Genomic DNA, 19373 nt, shown 5'->3' with positions numbered 1-19373 from the left:
GCACAGTGTGAACTGTGAAGTGGCATCTGCATTGCCTGCACGTAAAAGCAACTCAGCGTACCTTAGTATCAAATGGTCTGCATCTTATGAAAACAAAAACTGGTAGTTAAAGTTGTAATATTCACCGGTAAAAACTCTTCACAGATGAAAGGATATTTGCTTCAAACGAATGAAACTGCAGGTTTTAGAGGAGGAAAACCAATGGCGGATGCGCGGAGTGGGACTATTCTATTTAGGTGACGGAGACGGGGGATCATAGGATTATAAATAAACTGAATAACGTAGGATTTTCCTCACAATACTATAACAGGAATTCCAATGTCCCCTTGTTTTAACGTTAGTAATAGTTTTTCTGCTCTGAAAAGTAATTTCATAAACTCTAACGACCCATTAAACTCTCCTAACCTCTCCGCAGTTGAGTTTTACATGTAACACGGATGAACAGCACACATGTTCATATGTTGGTTTTACTGAGGAATGCTGTTCAGTGGAATGCCAACCCCTGGTCACAAATTAGTTTATGGCACTAGTATGATACTTATCAGTGATTTTGTATACACATTGTGAACCCCATGGAGCACTCATGCAGCCAGATCAAGTATCAAGTTTGAGGTGAATTACCCAAGTGCTTTGGTAATTACCGATCAAAGTCTCAATATCATCAGCGAAGTTGCTGGGTAATTAGCAAGTTTGGTGTCCGGATAAGTCGTAAAACCACAGTAAAAAGAACTACTGAACTTTTCATCGAACAATTTGGACAGTGAAAAAGTAAAGCAAACTTTATTGACAACGACAGTTACTCTATCCTACTAATCTCCTAGCTAGTAGAACACACTGTGTACGGAGCATCAAACGGAATTGACTGCACTTGTATGTGGTGTGATGGAAGCTCACAACTTTACCTAAAAATATCAGTAACTCCAAAATTTTGAAGAAGCATCATATCCCTATCTTTCAAAGTAGTATTTTGGCTCAGAAATTTCTCCAGGAGTCATATGCCACTCTTTGATTGTATGCAGCAGGCTTGTTTAGGTCACCATGCTGAATTCCTTATATAGTCAAGACCCCCTATCTTGATTGTAGTGGACCTTAACAAAAGCCACCTAGCTTGTCAAAACCGTGGTTTGACAAGTTGCTATTGCTATTATGAAAAGAAAGGAGTTCCTCTCAGATATTTGTTTTCAACCTAATTTTTTTGCAACTTTAATGAAAAAGTATCACTCATTTGGGCAATTATAAAAATGGAATGAACTTTACAGCAGTAGTGAAAAAACCATGTTAAATGTGTGCATTAGACTATTGTCTTCAATCACTTCTAGTTTTGTGGCCATAAGTGTGATGAATCATCTTATTTATTTCTGTTAAACACATCTAATATGGTAACTGGCAAAAATCCCCATAAACGACGAAATCATGTTAAATTAATTTCATTATGGTAATGTACTTTTTTTACAATTAAAAACTGTAAATACCACCAATTTGTCACCAACCATTGTAGGAGAAGTCCCACAATCTGGGTAAGAACAGAATTATTTTTTTCCGGAAAATTTTCAGGGCAAGTGAGTTTCTGCTACAGACAAGCAGAAAAAAAGAGGCTACTTGTCCGGGGACAAGTGGATAAAAATTATATTTGTCAGGCCCTGGAACGTACATCACGGCATGGAACTTGCACATGGCCACAGCATTGCACGGCACAGCAGATCAACATCTGAGAGACGTTGATGCCAAAGACCCCCAGCTTATTATTTTGGGGTAACAGAGCATGCGCATCAAAGGAAAATTTTACCCCTAACTTCTACGGAAAAAACTGTCTCCATGAAACAACTCACTTCAGCTATACGGACTCTGCGGTAACTTTATGGAAACGTACGCATTTTTGACACGTTTTACGCAAATGAAAACCTACTCGTGTACAAAGTTTATGGCAAAAGACTCCCCAAGAAGTAAAAAAAATTACCACAATGCAACAGAACATTTGAGAACCGAGAACCATAGAAGCGAGACTGACTTTGGTTGAAAGTAGTGAACGAACGTTTCAAATTTCGAGTTGCCAATCTAGCGATTGCTTTGACCATCTGAGTCGCTAATGAGTCAATCAATTCACCATTTTGCCGTCTGGCAAGTGGTAGCGCGAACACTGCAAATGTTGGTGGATGAAAAACACACACAAATTTGGTGAGCTCCATGTTGTTCATACTGCACCTTGTACATGAATTAAAGTTTCTTGAACTGATGTCTCACCTTTTCATCCAGTTGTTCATAGAGTTGACTGCGTTCCTCTTCAAACTTTGCCCTTTCCTCAGAGGAAAGTGCAGCAATATCATTAGATACAGGTTTTTTATCCGGAATCAAATCTTCAAGTTGATCATCATCATTCATTTGTTCATTTGTAGGTACACTTTCTCCTATGATGAGAACATTTTTATTTTCATTCGATAAGAAAGTAAAATTTATAAATTTAATTGAGCAGTGTTTTTTCTTATCTGTGGGTAAATTGTTTTTTAACATTTCTCATATCTTTGCATAGGATGGACATTCATCTATAACAAGCCATCGTTGATGACACAGTCCCCACTTGTTAATGGGTACTTTGATTACAGGTCCTCAGAGAGGATAGAGTCCTCTTCATTAGGTCTGTGATAAAAATACTTTTGAATAAATTCGCTTGATACATGTGTGAGTTGTAGTTCAGGACATGGAAAAATCGTAATAAAATGGCCACACGGTGGCCATATTGGATCGTATCACAAAACAAATATATGTGAATATGTATGACATAGGTAAATGTCCTTGTAGCAAATTTGATTAAAATTGGTTGAGATATGCCTGAGTTATGGCTTGTACATGAAAAAATCATAACAAAATGGCCGCACAGCAACCATATTGGATCGTATCATAAAACAAATTAATGTGCATATGTATGACATTGCTGAATCTCCTTGTACCAACTTTGAATAAATTCACTTGATACATGTCTGAGTTATGGTTCTGGACATGAAAAAATGTGATAAAATGGCCACACGGCGGCCATATTGGATTGTATCACATAACAAATCAATGTGCATGTGCATGACATAGGTCAATATCCTTGTACCAAGTTTGAATAAAATCGGTTGAGTTATGCCTGAGTTATGGCTCTGTACATGAAAAAATCGTAACAAAATGGCCGCCTTGCGGCCATATTGGATCGTATCACAAAAAAAATTGATGTGTATAGCTATGACATTGGTCAATGTCCTTGTACCAACTTTGAATAAAATCTGTTGAGACATGCCTGAGTAATGGCTCTGTACATGAAAAAATCGTAACAAAATGGCTGCACGGCGGCCATATTGGACTGTATCACAAAAAAAATTGACGTGCATATCTATGACATTGGTCAATGTCCTTGTACCAACTTTGAATAAAATCAGTGGAAACATGCCTGAGTTATGGCTCTGTACATGAAAAAATCGTAATAAAATGGCCGCCTGGCAGCCATATTGGATCGCATCACAAAACAAATCGACGTGCATCTGTATGACATATGAAGTAATCCTTGTACCAAGTTTGAATGAAATTGCTCCAGGCATCTCTGAGATATCTGCGTGAACGGACGGACGGACGGACGGACGCACGCACGCACGGACGCACGGACGCACGGACGCACGCACGGACATGACCAAACCTATAAGTCCCCCCGGACGGTGTCCGTGGGGACTAAAAACATAAATAAATGTATAGATACAGCTGATGAAGAAAAGCTCTCCTTCGTACACATACATTGTGCACATGAAATACACAAAAAATTGTTAAATTCTGTTCTAACAAAATCTGGAATAATGTAGTTTTAAAGTGCTAGCTGTATAAAACCTGGAATTTTGCATAAAGCATATCTTACCACTGCGCCATCTCTTGAGTTCATTTTCTAATTTTGTCAATTGGTGGCGTAATTTATCATTCTTCTGACGTTCTTTCTCATAACGTCTTTTCCATTCCTCCGCTGTTAATTCAACATTGACTGTGACACTATTCTTGATGGTCTTAGCCCTGTGGGTAGTCAAAGTATACCATATCAAACTTGTAGTACCCAGTTGAACCATATACCAAATCAAACTCACCAAAAAGAAACTTAAGTGTCCCAACTGGCTCATATCCTCTTCAACATAAATGAATTACTACATTCAATACACCAATATGGCAGTCTAACTTATGAGAAATAAACTGTAATTTGACAAATCAACAACAATATCGGAATGTAACAACCACTGATATTGATGCTAAGACATTAAATTAACATCAGTGTAGCAAGTTGAAAAGACTGAAATGTTACAAAGAGCTGATAACTCTGAAATGAGTCAACAACACCAGCCATTACCAACTTAACTAACCTAAATGGTACAATTCAAGTACAAAATTGCACTGCGCATTGCTATAATAACACACTTTGTTATCCTTACCCAAAAGTTCAATTCTAAAATAACGTTATCTATCCTTTGACAGCAATAATCTGTCAAACCTGAGTTGACATAGCTGATCTGTTCCATCCCATCTCCTATCCTATTCAATGTTACTTGTACCACAAGAAAAACAAGTACACACAAAAGCCCCAATCATTTACCTGCCATAAAGTTTTTAATGGGAACTGGAAAATGTTATTTGTGCACTCATGATATATTTTAATTACTAACCTTTGACCGAAGTTTAGAGTAGATCTGGTTTCTGTCTCATTATAAGAGGCTGGTGAGGAACAGATGACAATTGTTGTACGGGCATTCCCTCCAAGGGACTCTTGTAGAATTCTTGTCATCTTGCTATCTCGATATGGGATATGGGTTTTCTACAAAGTTAAAGGGCAAAAATCACTCTTACCTTACAAAGTGCATGGCAAAACATATTGTAAGTGAGGCAATATTAATGTATCACAACGTGTTTGTGGTGTTGTCTGCATGGGCAACACGATACATGAAACCATGGCGAAAATGAATTAATGGTCATGACCATTAATTCATTTTCGCCATGGTTTCATTAAATTTGTCTAAAATCAGGGTTAAATATATGCAGGTCACCCATTCAATGAGTATCATAAGTAGTATCTCGTATCAAATAAAGTTCATGAAAAATGGGCGACTTTGTCCCTTTAAATCAGTAAATAAATAATTTATCAACAGGATGTCACTTTTCAGTTTTACACTATGTATACCACACAAACATGCTACGGCTTCTGAAAGCGCTCAGTGTGTAAGCGTGTTGGAATTTTCGAAGCATTTTTTCTCTTTTAATTTGGCAAATTATCAGCAAATACCTCAATACTTCAAGGTAACCCTTTCTTCTCAATTGTTTCCTGGAGTTTTAAAGTCATATGAACGAAAATGAGAGAAAAATTTCGATGCAAAAATCGTGCATCAGCGAGAGTGGCCGCCATGTTTTCAACTCGCTATTTTAAGCCCACTGAGCCTGTGTATACACAGCGTTCTATCGCATTTGAGCGTAAGCGTAAAGAGACTGAAAGTATTCATATATAAATAGCCCATGATTCAAGCTTTATTTTCGTGTTTTTCGTTTTAATTTTGGCCAAATAGTCGCTTTTTTAGCGGGTTTTGAATTTTTTTAAAGCATCTAAAAACATTACAATGACTTTTAATTAACAAAAACGAAATAAAAAAATAAGAAATCTAATTAATTATCTATAAAATGAAAATATTTTTGACAAGCTGAATCATGCAGCTCAAAAGTGAACGATCAATGTTTTGGACGAGTGTGAGCGATTTTCGCGGGGATTCCCCAGACCTCTCGTTCATAGCTGCGGCGCTTGAAAACGCAGTCAGTTTCTGTGAAACGGGATGAACTTTTCCGTTTCAAGTCACTCTTGAGAAAAATTACTTATTTATCAGTTGTTGTTTTACCGTTTAATGACACATTTTTTTTATTCAATCACTTGTTGACCTGAAAAACAATGATATTTAGTACTCTTTTTCACAGACTTTATATTAAGTAGCTGCCGGTACGGCTGTCAAATAGCGTTGATCGCGATTTCGGATTTGTTACTGAATATAGCTGCACGCGCGCGACTTTCGGACAAATATGCTGAAATTCAGACAAATTTTGTTGTTGTATGCGCGGCTGCTGTTGCAGCCTGTAGTCTCAGTCATCAATTCATACTAATAAGTGTGACGCTAAATAGCCATTCTAACACTCGCAGGTTTTATTTTCGTCGTTTATGCGGAAAATGCGGAGAAATGTTTATTTATGCATATTAATGAAGAGAACAGTGACGTCATTTGCGATCAGCGCTATTACTATCGTTTTCAAAATATATTTTAAGTGAACTTTGTAAATTAACACTCTGAACCATAGTGTAAGGTTTTGCTTGGAATTTTGTTGCTATTGAGGTTTATTTGTAGTTTTTTATAATGATTGTTTAAGTTAGTTATTTTTTGTGTTCCTTGCCATCATCAAACATTGACAAGTTTTAGACTAGCCTTAATCACTTAAATGAGAATTATGTGTTACTTTTCAGTTTTGTAATATGTAAAGAAATAAATATGTTGATTTCTTTTGATCCTTTCTACTAATTGGTATTTTTTCTTGGTTGAAAGTTACTAATATCCTTAACCCTTAGTCTCTACAATCTTAGAAAAGAATGAAACGATTGATTTAATAAAAGAAACTTTATTGTTACACTGTTCAGTCATTTTCATAACTCTGACGTTCAAAATTCAGTGTGCTATACTCGATATCTTGGCAGTACTGAACTCTTCTGTCGTAGTATCTGCAATCGAAACTACTTCACATAATGATCTTCAAAAATAGTGACAACATCACTGTTCGCTCCCATATATTTATCAAAACAAGTCAACAATGGTATGAAACATGGACATACATATACAGGCAGACTGACATACACAGACTGGCACAGAGTGATGACATTGACCCCAAGTGTGCCTTGGCCCATGGAGAGTAGCAAAGATATAACAAACAGCTGAAAGTAATGATAAAATAGTCAAGTATAGGCCTATACAGGCACTGAGAGTGAATATACGTTACAGCAATTTGATTCGTTTCTTTCCCTTTTCTACTTCTGTGATAATCTTTAAGACAATCAATCTGCAAGGCAGTTTATGTATTGACAAATATGTTATCTTTTACAAGCACACAGCAAATTGTTCTTGATTTTTCATTTACAATATTTGACATAGACTGAAATACATAACATGCAACCAATGTTTACACTTTGCCCATACACCAGATACATGGAGAAATTTCAACATACAATCATCAACTCAGAAACCCTACATGGAAAAGTAAACATTGTTTTCTTCCAGAACAGCTGGTGCATCCACATCTGGAACAACTTACAAACTTAACCAATTACACAAGGATGATGACACAAGAGATAAAGTTAAACTGTGGTGAACTTGACTATTCCTTTCGAATCCTCACCTAACTTGACATTTTAAACTAAAATACACAGCATGATTGATTGCGAACAAAAATACATCGGGGTGGACCATTTGATAAGGGGTGGTGTCTGGAAGATCGATGAGGTACATTATCTTTTTTATCCGATCCATTGTACATTCTTTTTTCCCCACTCTCCCATCTTTTCTTTTTGTCAAACTTTCTCTGGCTGAATTTTTTATTGGCATTTGTTTGGAATTTTTTCAAAATCTGCCAGGATTTTTTCACTGCATTTCAACACCAAATACAGTTTACCATATCAAATGCTTACTAAATCACCACATTATATACTCTTAGTTCCAGTAGGTATAAAATTACCAAAAAAAATCTTAAAATTAAAAAATACCGTCAATGACGCTGTACCTTCTCTAATGTGTGGCCAGGTCAGGTAATTGGTTGTTGGCATGGAGTTGTTGGTAAATAGTTGATGATGTAGGGGCATGAGGTGGGATATGGACCCAAAGAACCCAAAAGATGATTAAATATATCAATCAAAAAATTTCTAAGCTACAGTATAAACTGCCTAAAGATAGTTCAAAGTGTAAAAAAGTTAAACAATTCAGAAATAAGAATTAACAGTCCAAAATAGTAATGACGCACTTCCTTACTGACCTGAGTGCATGTGAAATACACAACCTGGCATCTGTAAATTAAATGTATACCAAGTGATCATTTCCAGTCACTTTTAATTGTTTTTAATGGATTTTCCAAAGAGTCCTGTGGAAATGATGAAAAACGCTTATCTGGTCTTGTGTTTGTATAACCTCATGGCTGATAATTGTCATAGTATTGAAAAAAAATTGAAAGTGAAGAAATTACTGTTTTTAATAGGCATATTTTCCTTGAAATACATGACCGTGTAAAGAATATATGCTAAAAGTGTTTAAGAGTAAATTTCTTTTCAAAAAATAATTTAATTTGTGACCAAAGGATTTTTATTCTTTGAGTTTACAAATTCAAACATTGCAATTTGTTCAATCATCTTGTGCAGTGCAAAATTTATAAAATGACTGAAAAACAAAAACAATTGGCAGAATTACAGTCTTTGTGATGTAAAATTATGGGTTGACATCACGATAACTGTTAATCTGTTTGAAGTACTAATATACTATAATTTAAAAAAGAAAAATTCATGCAGAAACGGTAAAATATATTGTCAGCAATGTAGTGTTAATTTTGACTTTACATCAAAATATGCCTTTGCTGGATACCAAATATATAGAGCCAAATATATAGAGCGAAATATCAGCCATGTTCAGCAAAATCAACACAACAGCATTGATCCTTTTCTAATTTGATTTGATTTGCTTATGTTATCCTTGTATGACAGTCAGTACAATATGGAACTTGAACACAACACAGTGAATAAGTATGCTGTAAATGAAATGGTGTGGCTGCATCCACATGCAGCAATAGGAGAGCCTTTGTCTCTCACCCCTCATTTCCAACCTGTCCCATCCCTGAAAAAATAGTTTGGTCTTATATTTATAATGTTAATAATTTCTGTATTTGTTAAAATGTGCGCATCTCAAAAACTTTTGATCATAAACATTTTCATTGTTTTTTATAGCTGACCAATCAGTTAACCTGTTTATTTTGAATATTTGCGCATTTTTCCTCAGTATTTGACATTTTCTGAATACCTTCTTATTCAGTTTGTCATTTTCTAAAAGTTTAAATGCTCCATTGTGTGGTCAAGCTTTCCACAAGCATCAAATGTGGTACTTCATATAGGAGGGTCTGCCTCTAGAGGGCGGGCATCATGAACACTCCTGTGTTTGTTGGTTAATTCCTCCACGTAAACTTCTGATTGTACTGTAAACATTGAACATGGCCGACGTCCGATTTTCCTGTCTAAAATTTTCACTCATTTTCGTTCATATGACTCTGAAACTCCAGGAAACGATTGGGAAGAAAGGGTTATCTTGAAATATTGAGGTACTCGCCGATATTTTGCAAAATTAAATGAGAAAAAATGCAAGGAAAATGCCTACAGGCTTACACAATGACAGTTTTCAGACTCGGAGGCATATGATCATCTCTGCAGATTATGCAACAGGCCCAGATCACGTGAGGCCATGAGGGGATATCCACGCAACTCAGTACCAAACACTAGCGCTCACAGAGTGAGCAAACACAAAGTGAGTACCCCTAACGTCAGCTCAGTAGTCTGTAATAGATTGTAGTCAACTAAGAAACCTTGGAGAAAGGCTTAACACTGTGGCTATGCCGCTAAGTCCCTTTTGATTTTTGTCATAGCTCAAAATCGTTCTCCCACACCTCAACCTGAGCCATGAACACCCCCACCAGTTTATGATATGACCCATCACAATGGCATGACGTCAACGGATCTTGACAGACGGAAGTTCTTGACAGCAGCATATTGGTTTTCAACTCTAATACCTTCTCTGTCTATAAATAGACACGAGAAGGTAAAAATGAAAGATATCCCAGTAACACTGACAGTTTCGCAAAGTTGCCCCAAAAATTCAAAATTTCGGATTTCAACTTAATTTCAATATATCTTATTAACAAAAACCCTAAGAACTGGTTTACTAAATATCAAAGCAATCAGACTGGTAAATTTTGAGAAACAAATTTTTTTACCAAAAATGAAAAAAATTGCCCCCCAAAATACAAAATTGCAGATTTCATCCTAATTTTAAATATATCTAATTAACATAAACCCTAGGAACCTGTACACTAAATATTAAAGCTACCAGATCAGAAGTTTTAGGAGAAAATTTTTTTGACCAAAAAAGGCAAAAATTGCCCCAAAAATAAAATAAAAATTGCCAGTTTCAACATACCTTCAATACATTATATTGAGATTAATCTTAGATACCTGTATACCAAATATCAGAGCTATCAAATCAGTAGTTTTTGGATAAAAAATGTTTTTATCAAAAATTGGGAAAATTGCCCCAAAATTACAAATATGACAATATCAATACAATTTGTACAAGCATGACTGAGGTCATTCTGAGGAACATGAATATGAAGTTTCATAGCAATCAGACGAGCACTTTCAGAGAACAAGATTTTTTTGACTAAAAAGGGAAAAAATACCCTAAAAATACAAACATGCAAATTTCATCCCAATTTTTGCACACATAATTTAGAATACCTAAAGAAATCTGCATACCAAGTTTCAACCAAATCTGACCAATGCTTACTGAGTTTTAGCCATTTGCAGGATTTTTCCTTTTTTTCCCCTCATTTGCATATTTTTGGCACTGACATGTTCATTTGAACAAATTCACATCTCCACCCCTAGGTGCACCTGTACACCAAATACTAAGACAGTAGGTGCTACGGTTTAGGAGTTTTTGATGTGGACGGACATACATACATACATACATACATACATACGTACATACATACATACATACAGACGACATTTTTCCACCTTATAAGAATACCTCCCATTTGCATATATACGTATGCATAAATGGGAGCTAAAAATGATCTTCAACAGTTTTCAAATTCCACTTACTTTCACTTTGAATGTTCCCAAAAACCAAAAAATATAGTGGATCATGGTAAGATTAAAACCTCAAATATTCTATACAGTAAAATCAATTATATAATTTGAGGTGTTCCAAAAAACAAAAAATGTTTAGGAAATTATGAAAATGTAAATCAGAGCTGTTGAAGATCATTTAATTTTCAGGGTGTTGCCAAATCATTTGTGTATATAAGTATGTCCGGTTCTGAGATGAGCTGTACTGGCATACAAAAGGAATTTGTTGATAACTGACAATTTAATTAAAAGAATGGTTGCCATGGAAACACTTGGTGTAGGTTATTTTTGCTAAAGTAGATATTCCTTCATCAAAATTTTGCTATGAACTCCATAAACATTTCAAAAATTTCTTAAATTTTCGTAGCCGGTGGTTAACTAACAAAAGTATATTCACACGCAGGCTCTCAGGTGGCGGACTCATTTAAAGCAAGAAATTTGCATAAATGGGTTTTTCTGTCACATTTTTTTATCGTTTAGAGAAGTTTTGTTGCTGAATGTTCATTGGTACTAATAACAAAGGGTTTTCTAGAGATAAAAACCCAGAAAAGATGGTTTTACTCTATAAAATACTTGCTCAGACATTGCGTATACATTTGTACATGGTAACTTTTCATATTTTATCACCCGATGTGAATGTCATTTTTTGTACAAAAGTGACATTTTTGGTCAAAATTACAGTGATCTGGGAAGTAAGTTTACCATATTTATATTTGAAACTTGTTGAAAAATTGTTTTTCTTTGCTGATATGCTTCGGTTGCACTTTTTAAACGTCAATGTTCTTGAGTAGATTTTGCCAAACACGGCTAATTTTCATATTTTACCCTATTTTTGTTATATCCCGCAAAAGCACATTTTGCAGTAAAGTCAAACTTAACACTGCATTTCTGACTATCTCATTACCTTTCCTGCATGAACTTTCCTTTCTTTTAATTACACTACAGTAGTAGTGCATATAGATTAACAATGCTTTGTAAGTTCACCAATAATTTTGCATCAGAATGACTGTAAATCTGCAAAATTTGTATTTTTTCAGTCATTTTATAAATTTTCCGCGACGATGCAGAATTGGACAAACTGCCATATTTGGATGTGTCTACGTCAAAGAGTAAATTTCCTTTGGTCAAAGATCAAATTATTTTGTAAAAAGAAGTTACTTTTAAATACTTTTAGCATCATATTTGTTACAGAGTCATGTATGTTAGGGAAACCAAGCCTATATTAAAATCTATAATTTCATCAATTTTAACTTTTTTCCAATACTATGACCTTCGGCCACGATGTTTTACATACACAAAAATCTTCATAACTTTTGAATGACTGAACCGATTTTGTCCAGATAAAAAGCATTTTTCATCATTTCCCTAGCACTCTTTGGAAAATGCATTAAAAAAGCAATTAAGTGATTTTAAAATTTTCACTTGGTATACATATTTACCCTACTGGAAGATCAATATCTGTACCGTGTTTCATAAAATTTGATGCAGGATTTCTGGATGTATCTCACTAATAAGGAAAAGCCATTAAATATTCAAATTAGAAATTAATTAACATGATACTGATAAATCTCCTTATACACAGTTAAAGCAAAATGAGCTCAACATCTATACCAAGTGTCAACAAATCTGAAGATGTATTTCTTGATGTATCAGTCTGATTATGAACTCATTAAATATGCAAATATGCAATTAATTGACATGGTATGATTAATGTCTTTGCATGCTACCAAACTGAGAGCTGGGTACCAGATTTGCATAAATTCAAGGCATGCAAATGATATTATAATGAGGGACAGCCTCTCTTTGAGATGCAGCCTTCAGAAGCATCATGGCAGCCCTGCAGACCGTGGGATACGGATCACCTGAAATTTCTTGCTCTATTAATCCGTAATCGTTCCTTTACAAACAAACAAAAATCATGTATAAGCATTTTGAAGAGTAATGAACCACCAGGTTCCTTGTTTGTGCAGTTTTATAGCAATAAAGTAAGCGAAACGGACATTTATTTTCCCCGTAGCTTTGTGCATAGCAACGTCGTAATCATAGGGGGATACGCATCTGTAGATTGCTTGGCTAAGAAACAAGGGTTAAAGGCTGTGAACCCAATTCAAGCTCTGTATACATATTCATGATTGGTTTTCCCGCGTTCTGTATGAATGGGAACAGTGTAGGACTATGTTAACGCAAACGACGCACTTGTATGCGATGACCTCACCCCAGCATTCAGAAAACTCCTCGTATTTGATACCCGGTGGTAAGATGTTTAACCATTTTCCTGCCAAGTCCATATTTCACAACAAGGTCAAGATTGTTAAAATTAATGAAACACAACATATTCCATATGATGTATTTTAACATAATACTGTACATTTGAAGGCTGTTGAAACCAAATACTGTAAAGTTAATTTTTTTTGGACAAAAGATGCTATAACATACCAAGCCAAGTGGATGAAAAAACGTCATTTTTTGGCTCAATACCGCTTTTTACTGACTTCGCTGATGGGGAAGTGATAAAGTTATTACTGTCTGGCAGGAAAAGGGTTAATGCTTTCATGAAGTTTACCGTTTATTATCTCGTGTATAAAGATTCTGTATACATTTCTTTTGAAATTGTTAGGGTTAATTGTCGATTAAAAGTGACGTGTAAACCCAGACGTTGTTTTGCCGTATAAATAACTACACGGTGCATGTGTGTCGGCGAAGCCAAAGACGCTGCACAGACACGTGTGATACTGTGCATGGAGGGACATTACGTACAGATACCTATGTACCCTGTAACTGAAGTGGTACGTCCACAGTCAGTATATACGTGCGTGTAAACTGGCGGCCATCTATGTACATGTATGAATAGGGAGTGGCGAAGTCAGATTTACAGCAAAGTTTCGCCAGCGATTTTTCAGTAACTAGACCTTGAACACCAAAAATAATTGGTTACACAAAGTAATGCAGGTTTGGTCTTGGAGAAAATACCCAATTGGGGTCGTCAAAGACTTGTTAACGAAAACGACGCAATTTTTAACGGGACCTTGCACTGGCCGCGGTCAAAAATAACATCGGGGATTCACGAAAAACTACTCCACAGAAGTTGATTTTTTTTCCTCCAGACTATGATAACACTTGTTAGGAACGCAAAGAATGGACAACTTGAAAATCTATGGAGCACTTGAACGAAAATCTGTATTTTCCCACTATGGAGAAAACCGACCAACCGTCACTTGTGGGCGCTGGGTGTGCGTGTTGGTTTGAAGCAAAATCCTCATTATGCATGCAAATTAGGTACCCAGCTTTCAGCGTGCTACTACAACACTTTGAGATCAACATCTGTATTTGAGTTTCATCAAATTTGGTGCACTATTTCTGGACACAGCATACTAATTGGGAAAGTTCATTAACCATGCAAATTAGCAATTAATTCACAAGATACTGCTGAATGTCTTTATTCGCTATTACAACACTTTGAGATCAACATCTATACCAAGTTCCATCAAATTTGCTGTCATATTTCTAGACATATTTCCTTAATTACAGAAATTCATAAAATATGCAAATTAGCAATTAAATGCCATGATAATGCTACCTGTCTTTGCATACTGTTACAGCTCTGGTGTATCAGCATCTGTACCATGTTTCATCAAATTTGAGTGGGTATTTCTTGACATAGCACCCTAATTACAAAAGTTCATCAAATATGAAAATTAGCTCTTATTTAACATGATTCTGCCGAATGCCTTTGCACAAAGTTACAGCTCTGGTATGTATAAATTTGTAAGAATTTTCATCAAATTTGAGTCAGTATTTATTGAAATATTGATGGAATTATGAAAATTCATAATTTATGCAAATTAGCAATTAATTGACATAATACTGACAAATGTCTTTATGTTCTATTAGATCTGTGTGTGATTAACATGTGTACAAAGTTTCATCAAACTAGGTGCAGTCTCTTAAGAAACAGCTCTTTTTCAAAAATCACTAATTATGCAAATTTGCGCTAATTATGCGTGCCACACCTAAAACAATGGACGTGCCTATGTATGCCATAGTGTATTATCCTTGTACCAAGTTTGACAGGAATTGGTTCAGACATACCTGAGATACCTACGTGGACAGACATACAGATGGACGGAGCCCAAACCATAAGTCCCCTGGACTTTGTCCAGGGGGACTAAAAATGAACTATGCTGGCAAACGTGAAAGTTGCTTGAACTGGTCAGTAATTATGCAGCAGTGTAGCGAACACTGAATGTGATTGGCAGGTGCTGTTAGGTGTTAACTCAAGTGCAGAAACCAATTTTCAGTTACATCGACAGCCTGGCAGAGTGACACAGACATCAAATGTACAGACAACAGACACTGGATGGCTACTACCCCTTTAGCTTCTGTTGCCATGGCAATTGGAGATTAAAAAAAAGTTTCTGACCAGGTTTTGAGATATCTCTGTCTCTAGCATGTGGCATACGCAAAGTATGTGGCATACGCAAAGCATTTGTGGGCAGACACATAGAGTGTAAACAAGAAAAACATCACAGAAACTGCTACCAGTTCATCAACACTGAATGCTCAAAAATATTTTCTGCTATTCAGATTACTTTCCACCAGCCCTGAACTCTACAAGGTGCTTTATCATAATTTGAACACATCTGAATGAGACCATCACATGAGTCATCAGGAGTCAAGTGAGAAGATGGATATGAATACTTACAGTGCCTTCAGCAAGAGCTGAGATGACATTCCCCAATGCTGACAGAGATTTGTTGATATTCTTAGCTTCATCTAGCACAGTTCCTTCAGCACCAGTTTTACTCACCTGCAAGTAAAGACAGTTCCATTTGTTAATATTTAGATTATTTATAAAATCCTGATTTCAGGGTCTAACTAAAGGAAAATGTCACAGAAGATTTACAACTAATAAATTAATAAATAAGTCCTCATTAATGACATAGTCCCAGCCAAATATTTATTTGCCAATGTACACAAATGCAAAAGTGTACAAATGTGATTGTAAATGCAGTTTAAAAGTCCAGAAGTGGCAAATTGGCAAAAGAAGGTTTCCCTTTTCTCTTTTAATAGAAGTGCTGACATATGATGAAAGTTGCTTGTGTTTATTTAAATCAGAACATGGAAAATATATAAATGGCTGTAATAGGGTGCTGTCACATACAGTTTCCATGACTACTTGATTATGTTCAAAGTGTACTGAATGGGGTGGACTTGAATGTGTCTGCGGTATGCTACCAATTAAAGACAATTGTTTTAGCAAGGTCAGGTATGTAGATGACAATGGTGATAGTGAAATAGTCCAAGGATAGAATTGAGGCAAGTGTCTTGCAAGTAGTGATGTCATTTTTTCAAGTCCAGAGGTTGTAGAGGTCGTATCACATGTAATCTTGCAATAGTTGCTTGAGTTGTGTTCCAAGTGAACTGAATGGGGTTCACTTGAATGTGCCTGAACAATGCTCAAAAATGAATAATGTTGACAGGTTCCCTGGGTTCTGTAGAGGACAATGGAATTGCAGTAAAAATACTTTTGGCATTTAAAAAAAAACATATCAATTGCAGCTATGAAGAGCATATAAAGGTACAAACATGCATTTCACTAAACTACATATATGAGTGTAGAGTATATTTGAACACCTCATAAACAACAACTGGATTCTGTCATGATAAAAAATACTGCATGTCAGTTTATACGTACTGTAATCAGAGTGAGCAAGAAAAAATCAGAACTGAATGGCTGCCTGCCTGCTATATTGGATTGTATCATGAAGAAATTTGATAAGCATATGTAAATTGTAGTGTGTAGTCCTTGTGCCAAGTTTAAAAGAAATAAGTCCAGGCATGGTTTAAAAATAGCTCTGGGCACGAAAAATCGCAAGAAAATGGCTGACTAGGCGCCATACTGGATCGTATCATGAAGTCATTTGACATACATAATTATGTAAGTCACAGTCCATTGTCCTTGTGCCAAGTTTAACCCTTTTCGTGCCGAGCCACCCTGCATGCTGTCCCACCAGTCGTTCGAAACCGGCCCCCTTTTCGGCGCCTGCGGAAAATTGGCTCTCCTGCACTCTTTCCTGCCAGGCATTTGGCAGGAAAATACCGCATTTCAGGGGTACGATTAGCCCTCTATAAACATGCAAGACTTCCAAAATTTTACATGCCGTATAGAGGGGCACCTGCCTGTAGGGTTGTGCAGGAAAAATAACGAGGTCTGAGGCTTCGTTTGTCCCAGGGGACGTGTACTTTTATCACCGTTTCATGCTTACCTTTGTGGAAGTAAAGCTCGTTCGCCATTATGCATATCAGCTCCACGGAAACATCACCTCCCTCATGGGCGAGTAGAAGACCCAGGGGTTAGTGCTAGGGGTGTGGCAGCACCCTCAAACCTGTCCTGTTTCCCCTGGGTTGTGTCACTTGGCCATGTACTTTTAACGACTAGGCAGAGTCGCACAATTCTACGGTTTTGACATAGTCTTAACGACTTAGCTTTGCCATTAAAAAAGCTTGTATGTAGTTTAGCTGATTCATTTCGGAGTTAGCTTAGGAGAGTTACTATTTATTACCAAGTCAGCTGTGTGGTCCTCAGTTAGGTACGGGTTTTTACTGTCGTTGCTTGGTAAGTGTAATCCTGCCCAGTGGGCCGATTCAGGCCTCACATACCTCTCAGAACACCCTTGCAAAAATTTCACCCTCCATCCTGCTTTGCATAACAAAAGCAGTCCCTGCTCAGTACAGGCGGTAAACTCGTACCATTGACCTTATGTCTCTTCTAGAATCCTCTATACGCTAAAGTGTACATAGCTTCAAGTCCATGGCAACCTGTTACGTTTGCCTGCAAGCCAATGCCAATACTGCAAACAATGGAATAAATAATCCAAAGCCATGTCCATTGAATGGCACGGCCAAGGCAGTGAATGACGTTGCCTGGCTTGAACTTGCAGAGCTAAAGCCCAGCTGAAAATGTCCGACACTAGTTTATAATGGTATTGCCGAGTCGTTCATATCTGTACCATCGGAGGAACAAGTCAAGCTGTCCTGTCAAAAATATGTTCTCATTTTCCATCAATCACAACTGAATCAGTGATTTTCATCTCGCACCATTGGCACCATCTGCCAAGTCGTTTTTAAGCAGTAGCCCTTTAGATTAGCATTGCCGAGTTGGTCAAGCTTGGCGGCAATCTGTAAGTGCCCGGGACCGAAGTACGACCAACTCTGCCAGAAAATGTCACCATGCATTCCTGCCAAATCCGCTAAAATGCGGTAAAAAAAAAGTCCCCCCTCGGGTGTGGGGGACTGGAGGACAGATTTCTGCACCTTTCCCTGTCATTCAACTCCCTGCGAACCCATTTCATGGGAAAAAGGTGTTCCTTGTCAGAAAACTGTCCTCGGATGACCCCTAAACGCACAAGGGATAGCTACGAGTAGTGCCATCAACTAAGCAGGAAACGGGGTACTGAAAACCGGCCCGATTTCCACCGACTTGGCAGGAAAACAGCCACTGGTGCTCGGATTCTGGCTACACCGAATTTCGAGCGCATTTTCACTGACTTGGCATGAAAAGGGTTAAAAGAAATTTGTCATGACATGTCTTGGACATGAAAAAAATTGCATGAAAATGGCTGCCAGGAGGCCATTTTGGATCATTTCATGAAGACATTTGTCATGGCATATTGGATTGTATCACACGACAAATCAATGTGAATATATGCTATTGTGTGTTATCCTTGTGCCAAGTTTGAAAGGAATTGGGCCAAGCATGTCTGAGATAACTGTGTGGGCATGGACAGAGCCAAATCTATAAGTAACCTGGACTTCATCCATAGGGACTAATAAATCTGTAACCATGATTTAGTTTATAGTCGAAACAATAAAAATTGTATGATAGCAACTCAATCTAGACATACACACAAATGCACACACATGAAAACTTCAATTGAGATGTCCAGACATACATCAGATTCTAAGGTTTAGAAAGAATACCTAAACTAACTATTCACTGTTGCTTAATTCTGATATAAACACACAGTGATCTATCAACTCTTGATCAACATTGAAGGTTTGTAGTACAGTGACTTACTTTTTCACTACCAGCTAAGTCCACCAGGTATAGTTTACCACTGAGTTTCTTCTGAGTTTCAATATTTTCTTGTTTAACATTGATGAGGAAGATACTATGACTGCGTGAGCTATGCTCATTCATATCTACAAAGGACAAAAATACAGGAAGAGTTGTGGTTGATGTATTGCAAGTAGTTTGTAATACAAGAAGTTTGTAAAACTATGTGTACTGTATGGATAAAAGGTAGAATGAAAGCACATTCTGGTGGTAAAAAAAGTAAATCTTATGCACAATCTTCCAGTTGGAGAATATGGTAAACATGTCATTTCAGAGGTCATGTCAAAATCAAAG

The 19373-nt window shown here is 36.7% G+C and overlaps 1 protein-coding gene across 2 annotated transcripts in view; it reads right to left on the bottom strand.

The window, feature by feature from the left end:
• LOC139141350 (kinesin heavy chain-like) overlaps nt 1–19373 on the bottom strand; it is a 140743-nt gene that overhangs the window by 75462 nt on the left and 45908 nt on the right. For both annotated transcript variants that reach the window (XM_070710981.1, XM_070710982.1), the window contains exons 7-11: nt 19041–19165; nt 15666–15770; nt 4671–4819; nt 3881–4029; nt 2242–2405 (exon numbers count right to left, since the gene is read on the bottom strand). In XM_070710981.1, the coding sequence (XP_070567082.1) occupies nt 2242–2405; nt 3881–4029; nt 4671–4819; nt 15666–15770; nt 19041–19165 (692 nt within the window). The remainder of the gene's footprint in view (nt 1–2241; nt 2406–3880; nt 4030–4670; nt 4820–15665; nt 15771–19040; nt 19166–19373) is intronic.

The sequence above is a fragment of the Ptychodera flava genome, chromosome 9 (assembly GCF_041260155.1).
Source record: "Ptychodera flava strain L36383 chromosome 9, AS_Pfla_20210202, whole genome shotgun sequence".
Classification (NCBI taxonomy): domain Eukaryota; kingdom Metazoa; phylum Hemichordata; class Enteropneusta; family Ptychoderidae; genus Ptychodera; species Ptychodera flava.
This window is presented reverse-complemented; position numbering and strand designations above follow the sequence as displayed.